General features: G+C 51.7%; 2 protein-coding genes across 7 annotated transcripts in view; one reads left to right on the top strand and one right to left on the bottom strand.

Annotated features, from left to right (window-relative positions):
- LOC126503558 (maestro heat-like repeat family member 5) overlaps positions 1–13,266 on the bottom strand; it is a 76,703-nt gene that overhangs the window by 62,057 nt on the left and 1,380 nt on the right. For 4 of the 5 annotated variants that reach the window (XM_050145318.1, XM_050145322.1, XM_050145321.1 and 1 more), the window contains exon 1: positions 12,576–13,190. The exons of the other annotated variant lie outside the window; for it this stretch is intronic. In XM_050145318.1, the coding sequence (XP_050001275.1) occupies positions 12,576–12,616 (41 nt within the window). In that variant the 5' untranslated portion in view covers positions 12,617–13,190. Of the gene's footprint in view, positions 1–12,575; positions 13,191–13,266 lie in introns of those variants that run through there. 5 annotated transcript variants of the gene reach the window in all.
- The window catches only part of CUNH8orf90 (chromosome unknown C8orf90 homolog), a 7,925-nt gene continuing 788 nt past the window's right edge, over positions 6,130–13,266 (top strand). The window contains exon 1 of one of the 2 annotated variants that reach the window (XR_007592327.1): positions 6,130–10,593. Coding sequence is in view for 1 of the 2 variants with exons in the window: in XM_050145324.1 (XP_050001281.1) it covers positions 10,183–10,249 (67 nt within the window). In the remaining variant the exon portion in view is untranslated. The remainder of the gene's footprint in view (positions 10,594–13,266) is intronic. The other variant, XM_050145324.1, reaches the window with a different exon arrangement.

Raw genomic sequence — 13,266 nt, 5'->3', positions numbered from 1 at the left:
GGATTAAGGGTGTGTACCATCACACCTGGCCATCAATGAACCTGCTAAAAAGGTAAGTACAGGTGCATATATTTCATCTACAGACACAAGCTTTCTTAAAAATACAGAGAATTCACCAAGTGGGACTTCTCTTGAGGATGCAAGGAAATCCGTGTAACCCCAACAACAGACTAAAGAAGAAAATCACAACCAACAGATGTTGAGAACGTGCTGGAACATGTGACAACTAATCACACTAGAAATGGAAATCAGAGGATCCACCTCGACTTGACATAGAGACTTATACCATGCCCCCTGTTACACACAGTCTATGAAAGACAGGCTGTTCCCTCCCAGTTAAAGACTGACAAAAGGGTATCTGCTTTTGTCACTCCATTTAACACCGCATCATGGGCTTGGATGGTGCAAACAACCAGGAGAAAGAAATGAAACCTTTGGAGAGGAAAGGAAGAGATTAGCCCTGCCTGCAGAAGCCTGGCTATGTGAGAAAGTGCCAGAGAATTTACAGAGAAGGTAGAACTAGGAAACGGATTCAGAACATCTACACATTTCATCAGCGTAAAGACCTCAGTATTAATCTGAACACACTGAACCTGATAGAAGAGAAAGTGGGAAGTACTCTACAACACATGGGCACAGGAGACCACTTCCTATGTATAACCCTAGCAGCACAGACAATAAGGGCAACATTGAATAAATGGGACCTCCTAAAACTGAGAAGCTTCCGTAAAGCAAAGGACACTGTCATTAAGACAAAAAGGCAACCTACTAATTGGGAGAAGATCTTCACCAACCCCGCATCAGACAAAGGTCTGATCTCCAAAATATATAAAGAACTCAAGAAACGAGACTTTAAAATGCTAAATAACCCAATAAAAAAATGGGACACTGAACTGAACAGAGAATTCTCAAAAGAAGAAGTTCAAATGGCCAAAAGACACTTAAGGTCATGCTCAACCTCCTTGGCGATCAGGGAAATGCAAATCAAAACAACTTTGAGATACCATCTTACACCTGTCAGAATGGCTAAAATCAAAAACAGCAATGATAGCCTTTGCTGGAGAGGATGTGGAGTAAGGGGAACACTCATCCATTGCTGGTGGAAATGCAAACCACTTTGGAAATCAGTGTGGCAGTTTCTCAGGAAATTCGGGATCAACCTACCCCAGGATCCAGCAATACCACTCTTGGGAATATACCCAAGAGATGCCCTATCATACTACAAAAGCATTTGTTCAACTATGTTCATAGCAGCCTCCTGCCCATGTTTCCACAGGGAGCTATTGCCGTCAAGCCCTCCCCAACAGGAGGGGACTTGTACCCTCTCCAACCATGAACCAAAACAAACTCTAACTTCCCTAAGTTGCTTCTTGCATGGTCCTGGTCTTAGCAATGAGAAAATAGCCAATATAACCAAGAAATGTAAATAAGTGGAACACAATGCGACATTCATGGGAATTTCTGCACAGATGTATGTGTACATGTGTGGTGTGCATGTATGCGTGTATGCATTTTTTGCACACGTGTGGCTGCTCCTGTGAGTGTGGATGCATATGCACCTGTGTGCGCATGCATGCAGAGGCCTGAGGCTGATGTAGGGAATCATTCTCGCTTACTCTTCCACCTTATTCATGGAGGTAGGCTCTCTAATCAAACCCAGAGCTCACTGATGTGGTTAGTTTTGCTATTCAGATTGCTCAGGTGATTCCCTATCTGCCTTCTGAGACTGGACACGACCACCTGGTATATCCTTGAGTTTCCAGGGGTCCAAATTCTAGTCCTTATGCTTGCTAGACAAGTGCTCCAACCATTGAGCAAGATCCCCAGATCAGAGCAAATGGTTGTTTTTTGTTTTGTTTTTGTTTTTTTTTGTTTTGGTAGTCCTGGCTGTCCTGGAACTCACTATGTAGATCAGGCTGGCTTCAGAGATCCACCCGTCTCTTCCTCCTGAATGCTGGGATTAAAGTTATGCACCACCACCACCTAGTAAGGGCTCCCGATTTTTGACAGATATTCAAAAGCAATTCCAATAGGAAAGGCAGGCTGGATTCATCAGCGTATCACACTGAAATGCTTTGACACAGGCTCACAATTCCTGTCTATATTTCAAACACATGCAAAAAAATAACTCAAAACAGCATGGAGTAAAAAGGAAGGCCATTGAACTCTTGAAAGTTTTATAAGAGAACAGGAGAAGAAAATTATGACCTTGAGTAACAAAGTCTTCTTAGATGTGCCAACAAAAGCAATACCCACATGTGTGCATATATATAATTTAATAGAAACAGAATTTAGGAAGGGTATCCAGAAGGAAAGGTGAGTGGCAGACCTGGAAGCAATCCTTGTAGATCACACAGGAAACAGAGGAATGAATCCCAAATAGACTAAGAACACTGAGCCCAACGCAGACACAGACAACTGAACAAAACACAGGCAAAAGTTGAAGGGACAGCCACCTGTAGAGAGAAACAGATGGCCGAGCAGCAGATGAACAGGGCCATACTGTCCTCCTTGAAGGACAGAAAAAAAAAAAACCCAAGGCCTCAGCAGGGAAGCATTGTGCAGGCCTAAAATAATAAAATCAGAAAAACTGAATACATCAAAAGCAGTGGGAGTGCGGAAGTAGGAAATCCCTGCGGAGCTGGGGTGGAGCTGTCACACCGCTCCCAGCTGCTGCACTTAAGAGTTGGGTGAAGTTGAACACACAGAGGGCATGCGACTCAGCCCGGGTCCTGTGCATTCACTCAAGTGAGTTACGGTCACATACAAGTCCCCGCACAGATATTTAATAGTGCTCTGACTTACAACAGCTAAAAATGCAAAGCATACAGATGTGTTTTTAAAACAAGCCATAGCACATTCCAGGGATCCAGGAGAAACAGATCAGCGATGACACAGGACATCAGAAACAAAGTATGACATGTGAAAGAAACCAGACCCAAAGGCTACACTTCGTGTTATTTTTCTGACATAATGGAAAAGGTTACAATGGTCGGGGACTCCTGGGTCAAGCATAGCTGGACTCACTCACTGTCAGGCTGTGTGGGGCTGTGTTCGGAGACAGCTGTTTCTTGTCTAACCTGTGGTCCAGGACACACTCAAACCCGTGAATTCTATCATTCGTAAGTAAGATTGTGCAGGAAAAGGAAAAAAAAATGAACACACAAAAGAGAGTAGAAAGGAGCCCGTCTTGACGGGTCTCATTTCCTCCTGCCTCCTGCTCACTCCACTCCAGTCCAGTGAGCTCAGGCTGGCTCTAAACTACCAGGTAAGCTGCAACCCCAGGACATTTGCACTGGCTGCTCTCTTTGATCTGGAGATCACTACAACCCCCCACCCCCGCCCGGCCCCACTCCATCCCACACTTCTCTCCTGGTCCACCACTTCTTTTTTTTTAAATTTAAGTTAATTATTTAATATATATGTATATGTACATGTGTCTGGAGAGGCCAGAAGAGGGTGTCAGATGGTTTGGAGCTGGAGTCACAGGATGTGAGTTCCTTGATGTGGATGCTTGGGAACCAGGCACAGGTCCTTCACAGAACGGTACACACTCTAATTGCTGAGCCATCTCTCCAGCTCCCAGCAGCTCACTTCTTTCAAGTCTCACTTAGTTGTCTGAAACCTCAGCCTGACGCTCACCCCCTTTTTAGCTTGTCAGGTGGCATAAATGTCAGGACCTTACCAATTCTCAACTGCTAGGCAACTCAGCCTCTCTGGATCTTTGCATAGAGAGCCCTGTAATAGCCTTCAGAATCTTTTTGCTCAGGTAGTAGGCTACCCGAGGGCACTCCAGGGGACACCTGGACTTCTATGCCTTCCATTTTCTCCTCTGGACCTGGCAGGATGTTCTTGGGAGAGACTGCCTCCCTGATCCTGAGATCAAGCTGGGGAGGAACTATTACAAGGTTGGGCAGCGAAGGGAGCAGGTGACTGGCCAGCAGTGATGCCCCGGCTGTGGAGTGGGCTGTAGCCCTGCTATGTCCTGACTTCTGCCACTGCTCCCAGGCTCAGGTGGAAGCCTCATTGTATCCTTGGAGGCTGGACCATATGGAGGATTGGGGTCAAACTGAGTGCTGAGGATGGGGCCCAGGCATAGGGTTAGTGTCTCCATAGGAGGGTGTCTCTTTCCCACATGTGGGCATGCAGCTGGAGGGTGGCAGTCATTGAGCTAGGAACTGGCACTCATCAGAAGCCATCCCATCGGGAACGTCTGCTCTGAAACAGCGGGAGACAAGTCTGGTGGAAGATGTCCAGTCCTGGGTGCCCTGTCACTGCACAGAGTGGCCAGAGTCCTCACTGAGACTCACGGGACTGAGGCAGAGTTGACATCTGGGAGCCAAGTTTGTCAGCAACTGTGGCTCTCAACGTCCCCTCCTTCATGGGGTTGACATTGCAATGGGGTGGAATGCAGAAGCAAGTGATTGGACAAGGGAACTAAGGACAGTGTTGGCTGGGCCGAGATACAGGGGACTATGAGGTAAAGGAAGGAGTCAACTCAAATAGCAGGCCTGGAAGGCTAGGCCAAGGCTGTGATCTGTGGGCAAAGCCATCCTGCGGGTGCCTCATCTGTGTGCACGTGTACCTGTGTGTATATACATGTGTGCATGCACATATGTATGTGTGTGTATACCTATGTGTACTTCTATATACTTGTGTGCATGTGTGTGTATATACATGTGTATGTGTATACCCGTGTATACATGCATGTATGTGTATATATGCATGTGTATGCGTGTATCTATATACACATACAGTCTTCATATGTGTGTATATATGTATGAGTATGTGTGTATAGGAGTTTGTACATGTACATGTGATGAATGAACAGTAGTAGCTCTTTTCTCTCCTCATAGTCAAGTCTGTAAGAACACAAGCTGCTGTGTTTCTCCCACTCCACCCTGAAGAAGCTGACACAGAAGTAGGCAGCAGCCTGTCCCTGTCTGTCCAGCTCTCCATTCCCTGGCTCACACTGTGCTGTGACCCTTGTCCATCTTCATCTCTGGTCCTTAAAAGCAGTTACTACCCTCTCCTCCACGGTAAGGGTAGAGCTTGTGGTCCAGATATACCACTCACCCCATTACTCTGAGGGCAGCATCTTCACAGGACTCACCCAAAGTCCCTCAGGGGCTGCTCTTGGAGGTGAGGCCCCCTAGACACTGTGCTGGCACAGCCTGCTCAGGACGCACCCTCTGGGGTGTTGCTCTGGAAGGTGAAAAGGCCAGGTGCCTGTAGGATGCGTGGCCCCTGGCTCTCCCATGGCTTCTGTGGCTGAACTGACCTGGGGTTGTAGGACATGGCTGAGGAGGTCCCATCAGTTGAGTTGCGGCTGTGTGACCTGTCAGACTGCTGCCCATCCATGCTGAGGCTCAGAGCAGGAGACCCATAGGTCCCAATTGACAGCCTTATCCTCACCAACAGGCTAGCTCTGTCCTGGGCATTGTCCTTTCTCTTGGTGCCCTAACTGGCCCTGACCTCACCCTGAGGTCACAATGGCTTCAGTGTCCACAGCACCCTTCCAGGGATAGTGGTGTGGAGCCAGCAACATCTGGGGATGGCAGGTTGGGGATGTGTGTGCTTGGGTCTATATAGGCATTGAGGATGAGTGTGCCCAGTGAGGCCTCGTGTCCGTCTCTTGGTCCTCAGACTTCAGACATTCTCTGTGATTTGTGGACGAGTGGACCATCTGTTATATGAGTCCAGGACCCTGTGGTAATAGCAGGGCCTAGGCTGGGCCTGGGACTGCTCTCGAGGGCTCTAGCTGAGCACACAAGGTGCCATACTCTCCCATCTGGGTGCTGTTGCATAGACCCCCCCCCCACTGTCCCTCACAGACACAGCTGGAGTGAGGTCAGGCTGAGGTTCCAAGTAGAGGGCAGGGCAAATTGCTCCATAGACTAACTGCCCAGTCTACCTTTTACTGACCTGAGGCCCAGTGACTCCGAGGCCCAGTGTCAGCTTTTCAGCCTCTCCCTGCCTCAGTCTCCCTACCTGTGAAACGGGAGCATGTCTACCCAACTCCTGAGATGCTTTGAGGCTTATTGAGGGCAAAGTACCTCAATACAGAGCCTGGACAGGCTAGTGGCATCTTGGTTCTGGGGCTAAATGGTAGCCACCATCCCAGTCCAACAATAGTCTGCCGAGATGGCAACAGCGCCAGTCCCGGCTGATGGTGCTAAGTGTCACAGTACTCAGTGTTGGGGGTTGCTGAGTCTCACTCCCAGAGTGCGGGACACAAAGCAAGAAACCAGTCCTCAATGGGGGCAGAGCTTGGTCCAGACTTCCTGATGCTCATGAGCCCCCAGGCCATGCGTTCTGTCTCAGCAGCAGAGTTGGGACCCAGGTTTGTTGGAGGTCCTAAAGCCTCCTGTCATAAGGAGGCTCACACCTACCCACCCACGAGGGAGGTCACAGCACAGCTGGTTCTGTGGCTTCTACAAGTGTGTGGTGGCTCCAAGGGCCCCATAAAGATTTTTGTCTGGGTCCCCTGACCAAAGGTGTGTTGGAGCCAGCCAAGCAGGCTTCATGGGGGATTCCTGAATTTTCAGGAATTTTGGGTATTGGTTGCTAAATAAAGCCACAGAAAGCTTAAGCATTATCTTGAGTCCCCAAACTCCCCCTTGCTGGTTTTGTGGCCGTGTCGCTGTCCTCTGTGCTGCTAAGACCATTACCGTACGCTACATCTGTGTGGCTGCCAAACTATGTACCAGTGAGTGACTTTGTGGGAGCCACAAGCATCCACAGTGTTCATGAAAACCTGAATTCAGCCAAACTCCTGGTTGTGCCTTGCTTGCGTTAGTCTGCCTGTGAGCACCGCCAGCTTCTGCCAGATGTAGGCTCCCTGTCTAGTAGGGGCCATTGCTTCCTCTTGTTACCCAAAGGTCAGATGTGCCCACTGTCCTGATCTGGGATGAAATTCAGAGACGGCCATAAATTGGTTAAGGCAGCACAGCTGTTAGTAGCAGAAGCAGGACACAAACTCAGGACACTAAACAAGTCCAATGTGGGGATGAAGAACCGTAGCCATCCGGAACCCGTTTTCCTGGGTCCTGCCTCAGTGTCTCACCTGCTGGGCTGCCCAGCTCCCTCATATGGCCAGTAGGTGGTGCTGTGGTCACAGACAGGCCTGTGGTCAGAGGGCTGTGGTGGGGGAAGTTTGAGGAGGGGATGCAAAGGCTGGGACTCCACGGAGTCCGCCTGGAGCCCTGGAGCCCCTGTAGTGAGCTGCTCCCCTATATTACCCTCCTCCAACCGAAAGCCAGCAGTCGGGGACTTACGGGCTGGGAGGCCAGTGTCTTACCGCCTTGGGGGGGGGGAGACTTTGGTTTTGTCTTGGACCCCAGTACCAAACCCTTGCATACTGGCTCCCCTAGCAGAGAGACCTGATCCACACAGGGTAGTCCTGGTTGCTTCCAGGCCCATCCTCTACCTTTCCCCAGCCTTCAGTGTTCCAGCAATGCTGGTTTTTGTTTTTGTTTCTTTGTTTCCCCCTGAAACATGGGGTCCCTGGAATTTGCCCTCTTCCTAAGGAAACACAGTACACCTTCCTATCTCTTCCTGGATGCCCCAGTCCTGGTCTCTGGGAAGCCAGTCCTGGTTTGTTTGAGTTCTAGGGCTGCAGACCCTTGAAGAGTGTTGGGCATAGTGGGAGAGAGTGTGTTGCTGATGTTGATGGAGGGGCCAGGTACACACCTGTACCCCTCTTTTCAGCAATACAGTGCAGCCCTATGACCAACCCACACCCTCTGGAGACATCAGCTTCAGGCTCGGAAAACCTTTAGAAGAAAACTCAGGGCGGGGGTGTGCAGCTGGTGGACATTGGTCTTCCTGAAGGGAAAACCAAAAGCGCAGTTAAAAGGGTGGAGATGGATGTGGGAGAGACAGTATCTGAGCAAAAAACCTAGCAAAGCACAGGAAATGGCAAAATGCAGAAGCAGCTCCCCACAGCCAGGGAAAGGTACTGGCAGCTGTCTCTCTGGTAAGGGGTTACAGCCAAACTGTGAAAGAAAACACTCAACTCATCAACAGACAGATAACCCCCGACAAAAGGGCAGGGCAGGACAGGCTGACATCCTCCAGAGTGGACAGACACCTGGCTAGCAGGTGCACAAACAGGTGTCTCCATCACCGGAAACCCAGGCTGGGCCATCAGAGCCTCCGTGAGCTGTCAGTTTTCACCTGTCAGGGCGGACTGTCAGAAAGCAAGACTGAGGGTGTGGAGGAGGGAATGCTCCTGCCCTGTGGGTGAAGTGTGACACGGTGCAGCCAGTCAAGAAAACAGTATGGAGGTTCCTCAGAAAATTAAAAATAGCACTGCCATATGATTTAGTAATCGCCCTTCTGGGCACACATCCAAAAGCATCAAGATTAGGATCTCGGGAGGTGTCACTCCTTGTTTGCTGAGGCAGCCACAAGGACAGGGTGCGGGGGCGACGTGCGTCCATCTACGGCTGGGTGGATGGGGGCGCATGACAAGGCACCCAGGGGAATACCATCTCGCTCTTAATGAGGAGGAAAGCTGACGCCTCAGGTGTGGGGCTGCTCCTGAAGATCCTGTGCTAAGGGAAAAGAGCTGCTGCAGCGGACAGCATGGCTACAACATATGAAGCTCGTAGACTCCCGGACAACATGGCTACAACATACGAAGCCGGTAGACTCCCAGCAGTGGGAAGTGGGATGCGGATGCTAGGGCTGGGGAAGGATGGGGGCTGCTGGCCCACGGCTCTGGAAGATGAACCAAGGCGCGCTGACATATTGAGGGTGTAAGCTTATATGTGGGGATCATGGGACATAGACCCAAAGCTCTGCTGAGGTGGAGTGATATGGGGAGCCAGGAAGTCATGTGAGCAAGGTGCATCCCACCCTTTCTCAGAAGTCTGCCTGTCTTCTTGGTTAGACGTAGGTAGACTGTTTCTAGGCGCATTTTACAGACAGGAAAACAGAAGCTCTGGAAGAGACATGATGACCTAGGCCACAGTGAGTGCGAGTCTCTCACTCTGAGCCCAGCCTCTGTGGGGCTCTTTTGTGCCAAATCTGGGTGAAGATGGGGGAAGGAGGGCTGTGGCTGTTTGGGGATCTGAACTTCAGCCCTCCCGCCATGACTGAGCAGAGAAAAGGGAATGGTCTTGGTATGGGCTGCCTAGAGCAAGACATACTTCTTATGACACAGGAAGCCACACAAGTCAAGGAGGGACCAGTTCAGATTGGTGACTTCCCATGAAGGCTCCGTGGACTTGGAGGTGCAGCGCCGACCAGGAGGGCATCTTGGAAGGGGACAGAAAGTGGTACTGAAGGGCAAGAGTGTGCTTGCTCTGTGGAGGATGGCAAAGTCCTACAGGACGGGTGTGTGTGTAGGTGACTCTTCCATGAAGGTGGGCCCATTCTCCTACTGTGGTGCAGCTGTGTAACAAACAGCCCCTGGCAGTGAACTTGCTCACATGATGGCTGGAGGTTGGGTCTTCTTTTCCCAGTTACAGGCATGGACATTCACTTCTTCTAAAGTTACCTTGGCTTCTGGGCTTTCTTACAGCCTGCAGGCATGGATGGATGGATGGGAGCCACACAGCCCAGCCTCATTCAGGAATTATGGCCTTGCTGGACTGTGAATATTTTGGGTGGCACCACAGAATGGCTATACTACAGTGCTCAGTGTTCTGATGGCAGGAAGCCTGGCTGCCCACAGTAGTTCCCGCTAGAGTTTCTTACCTTGGCAGCCCCACATCCCTGATTCTTCTTCTGGTGCTATGTCCATTAGGGCGTGTGTGTGTGTGTGTGTGTGTATGTGTGTGTGTGTGTGCGCGCACGCGCGCGTGCAGGATGGACACAAATCCACAGAGGCTTTCTGAGATAGGAGACCTAGTTGGATCCAAATCTAGAGTTGGGATGGGAGCTGATGATTGGGCTTCTGGGTTCTGGGGACAATCCTGGGGTGCCCATGGCAGGAAAATCTGAGGGGAATCCATTTCTCAGCAGCCCTGTGGGCACAGGCTGGGATGTGGCTACCAGATCGAGCTGAGACAAGACGGGACACACAGTCACCTTCTGACTCTTATGAATCCCACCCTTGGGCCCCAGGCCCCCCCCCAGATGAGGCCCCTTTAAATGCAAGGTTCTGTCTTCCAAAAGACCCCTCCCAGTCTCCTGGGTAGCCAGGTAAACAAAAGTGAGACCCTAGCTTCTGACATGGCTTCCCCTTGCTCTGGGCATCTTAGCCCCACTGGTCTGCCCCCGCCCCCTGTGGCCACTCCAGGTGAGACACTCAGAGGATGAGTGAAGAAGTGGGGGAGGGTGTGTGAGAACTAGGAGAAGTGATCCAGAAAGTGGGGGCGGGGCCCAGTCAGCTGAGGGCTCTTCCTCCTAGCTGAGCTCCTTCCTGCTTCTTCTCTCCTTGGCCCTCTAGGGGGAGAACAGACACACAACCTCCTTTGCTCTGGCCACACCTCTAGGACCCCAGGACCTCAGCCCTCCACCCCTATGGGGACATCACCCTCTCTGGTCACCATTTTCCTGTCATCCCACAGAGTGGCTCGTGCCTCTGGATTCTTCTGCTCCTAGGAGTCTGTTTCCCCAGCATGGTCACGACCTGATCAGCAGGTAGACTATGGTTCCTCTATATCGACCTCAGGATTCTTCTGGGTTCTCTCTCTTGAGGAAGCTCCTGTCCTACTTGGCGGAACCACATTCTCTGTTTTTAAACCATCTGCCTGCACTCCCAGCTTTGTCTCACTCACCCCACCCCAGCCTTCTCCTTTTCCTCTCCTTACTTGGCAAATCCCTCTCCCCAATGCTATCTCACCCTTGCCTGTGTCCACTAAAGCTGGCAGACAGAACCAGGCCTTCACCCTCTTAACAGCTGCCTGTAGGGTACTCCAGCAGGCCAGGTGGCTACTTCCTTGGTTGCCTGACTTCTGTCCTAAGCAGCAGCCAGGGGCCTTCTCTCTCTGTGCCCCTCCTCAGCTGTGAACCTCTTTCTCCAGGAATCCGCAGTCATCACAGGAGGACTCCGGTACCGATGGTACTGACCCCGCTTCCAGTCACCTTCTCCACTCCCAGCCAAGGCCAGCTGCCCGCTCTTCTCTCTTACCCAGCCACACCCCAAGCTGCCCTCCCCCCCTTTCAGGCTTTCCTTAGATGTGGGTGGCCAAGCCTCCCTCCCACCTCAGGTTTTTCTCAGCCTTCACCGCAGAGGTGGGTGGCTCTGTTTCCGCTCTCAACCTCACGTCCCTGGTAGTGACTGCCCCTCTTCTCTGCTCTTCATTTATAGCAAAACTCCGCCAGAAGGTCACTCATCCGCGCTGCCTCCAAATCTCTCTCCCATTTGCTCTTGAACCCACTCTAATCAGGCTTAGTTTCTGTACTTCCCTGTGAAGCAACTCAGGTCAAGGTCACTGATGACCTCCGCGGTGCTAAAGCTGAGGTCAGTCTCAGGCCTCATTTGACTGTGACCCACTGATAGCACTGGCTCAGCCCCTCTCTGTTCCTCCTTGGTCCCCTCCCTAGCGACTCCTCTCCCTGACCTGTCAAGGACAGATGGCCGGCCTCAGGCTCGGTTCTGGATCTCCTCTCTTCTCTCCCCTCCTCTTCTTCTCCCCTCCCCTTTACTCTCCCCTCTCCTCTTTTCTTTTTCCCTCTCTTCCTCCATCTCTCCTTTCCTCCTTTCCTTGGCAATTCCATCTACTCTTTTGGCTCTAACTACTACATCCCGGAGTCTATCTCAGTCAGAGACAGTGCTCCCCACTGGTCCTGAAGACTTCAACCTGTCCCAGATCAAGCTCTCCATTCCCTGGCCCCAGCAGCTTCTCTTTTGCTGGCCTTGGAGTTTCCTTTGCCCACAATGCTCCCATTCCACAGCTCCACTCTAACTACCTTCAAGACATCTTCAGAAGCAGGGCACTCCTCTCTGCTGCCCTGGCTCCAGATGCCTTCACCTGGACCAGAGGCTGCTGCCTTATTGGTCCCCCTGCCACTGCCCTCCCACCCCCAGTAAGCTAGACTTACCCGGAACAAGGCCAGTCTGATAAAAACACCTCATCCATGCCAGGGCCGTGATGGGGTCTTCACTCCCACCTGCAATCCCTCTTTTCAGTACCAGCATCTCAAGAGGAATTCCTACAGCCCCTTCTGTCACTGCCCCCCCCCCACCCTGGCACTGAGCAGTAAGGCAGGGACCTCAGAAAACAGCCAGGGAGATGGGATCTCATGTACACCGAGGGTACAGCCATCTGCAGGCCTGGCCTAGCCCACTGGGCTAGGCAGGGTCACACCCGCTTCATCTCTCCCGCCCTGGCACAACACTGTTAGTGTTGCCCAAGGTTCATACTCACGAAGGCATTTGCTTATGTGAAGGTGGAAGAACAGGTCTGGCTCATGGCTGCAGAGAGTGTCTAGTATACTGTCTGTATACAGCAGGTGCTCAGTAAGTGCACTGTGTAAGAATTATAACCAAGAGTCTCCAGGGCATAAGTGTAGCACTAGGAGGTTTACTGCAGACCTCCTACATGACTTTCCTGTTCTTAGACCTTCGCCTATAGCCAAGATGCAATGTTGACCCCATTGTGTTGTGGGAACCCACATACCTGCAAGCTGGAATCCTCCAACTCCTAGGACTGGTCCCCATCCTGGGGTCCCAGCATCTGCTGCCATGCCAGGCTCCTCTACCCCATCTCTCCGGCTGAGTGCTCCACTATCCTTATCCATATTTCTTCCTCATAGGAGCCAAGTTGAAGACCCCAGGCTGGGTCCATAGTCTGCTGTATCCAGAGCAGTCAGGGCGGTTTCTACCGAGTTACTCAGTCACTTTCTGCCCCGACTGCTGCCTGCCCACCACCTGCTTGGTGAATCCTACCACCTTGAGCTTTCTGGACAAATTACCCCCTCCCCATCTTGAGCTTTCTGCCCAGGATCCTGGCTTTTTTTTCATACTCTCGGGACCTTGCTGGCCTCCGCAATCTGTTGATGCAGTCCCTCAGCAAAGTGGACAACTTCCCTTTTGGAGGGAGAGGTGACCAAGAAGGAAGGAAAAGGGTCAGGGATAGAGGCAGGCCACCTTGGTTCCATCTACGGTTGAGAGCCTCTCAGCCTCGTAGGTGTTGTCCTCAGTGTTGAGGGGGGCCCCAGCTCTCTCTCCCGAGTGGCCCTCACTTCGTTCTTCTATCCGGATGGCCTTCCCTTCCGTTTCCCGGCCCTTTGCGCCCCTAGCCTCCCTGGCAGAGACGAGCGTGAAGCCCCCCCCCCCCCCCCCCCCCCCCCCCCCCGCCCCCCCCCCCC

Source organism: Alexandromys fortis, unplaced genomic scaffold (genome assembly GCF_014885135.2).
Source record: "Alexandromys fortis isolate MF-2015 unplaced genomic scaffold, M_Fortis_MF-2015_v1.1 scaffold_2_1_26212458, whole genome shotgun sequence".
NCBI lineage: Eukaryota > Metazoa > Chordata > Mammalia > Rodentia > Cricetidae > Alexandromys > Alexandromys fortis.
This window is presented reverse-complemented; position numbering and strand designations above follow the sequence as displayed.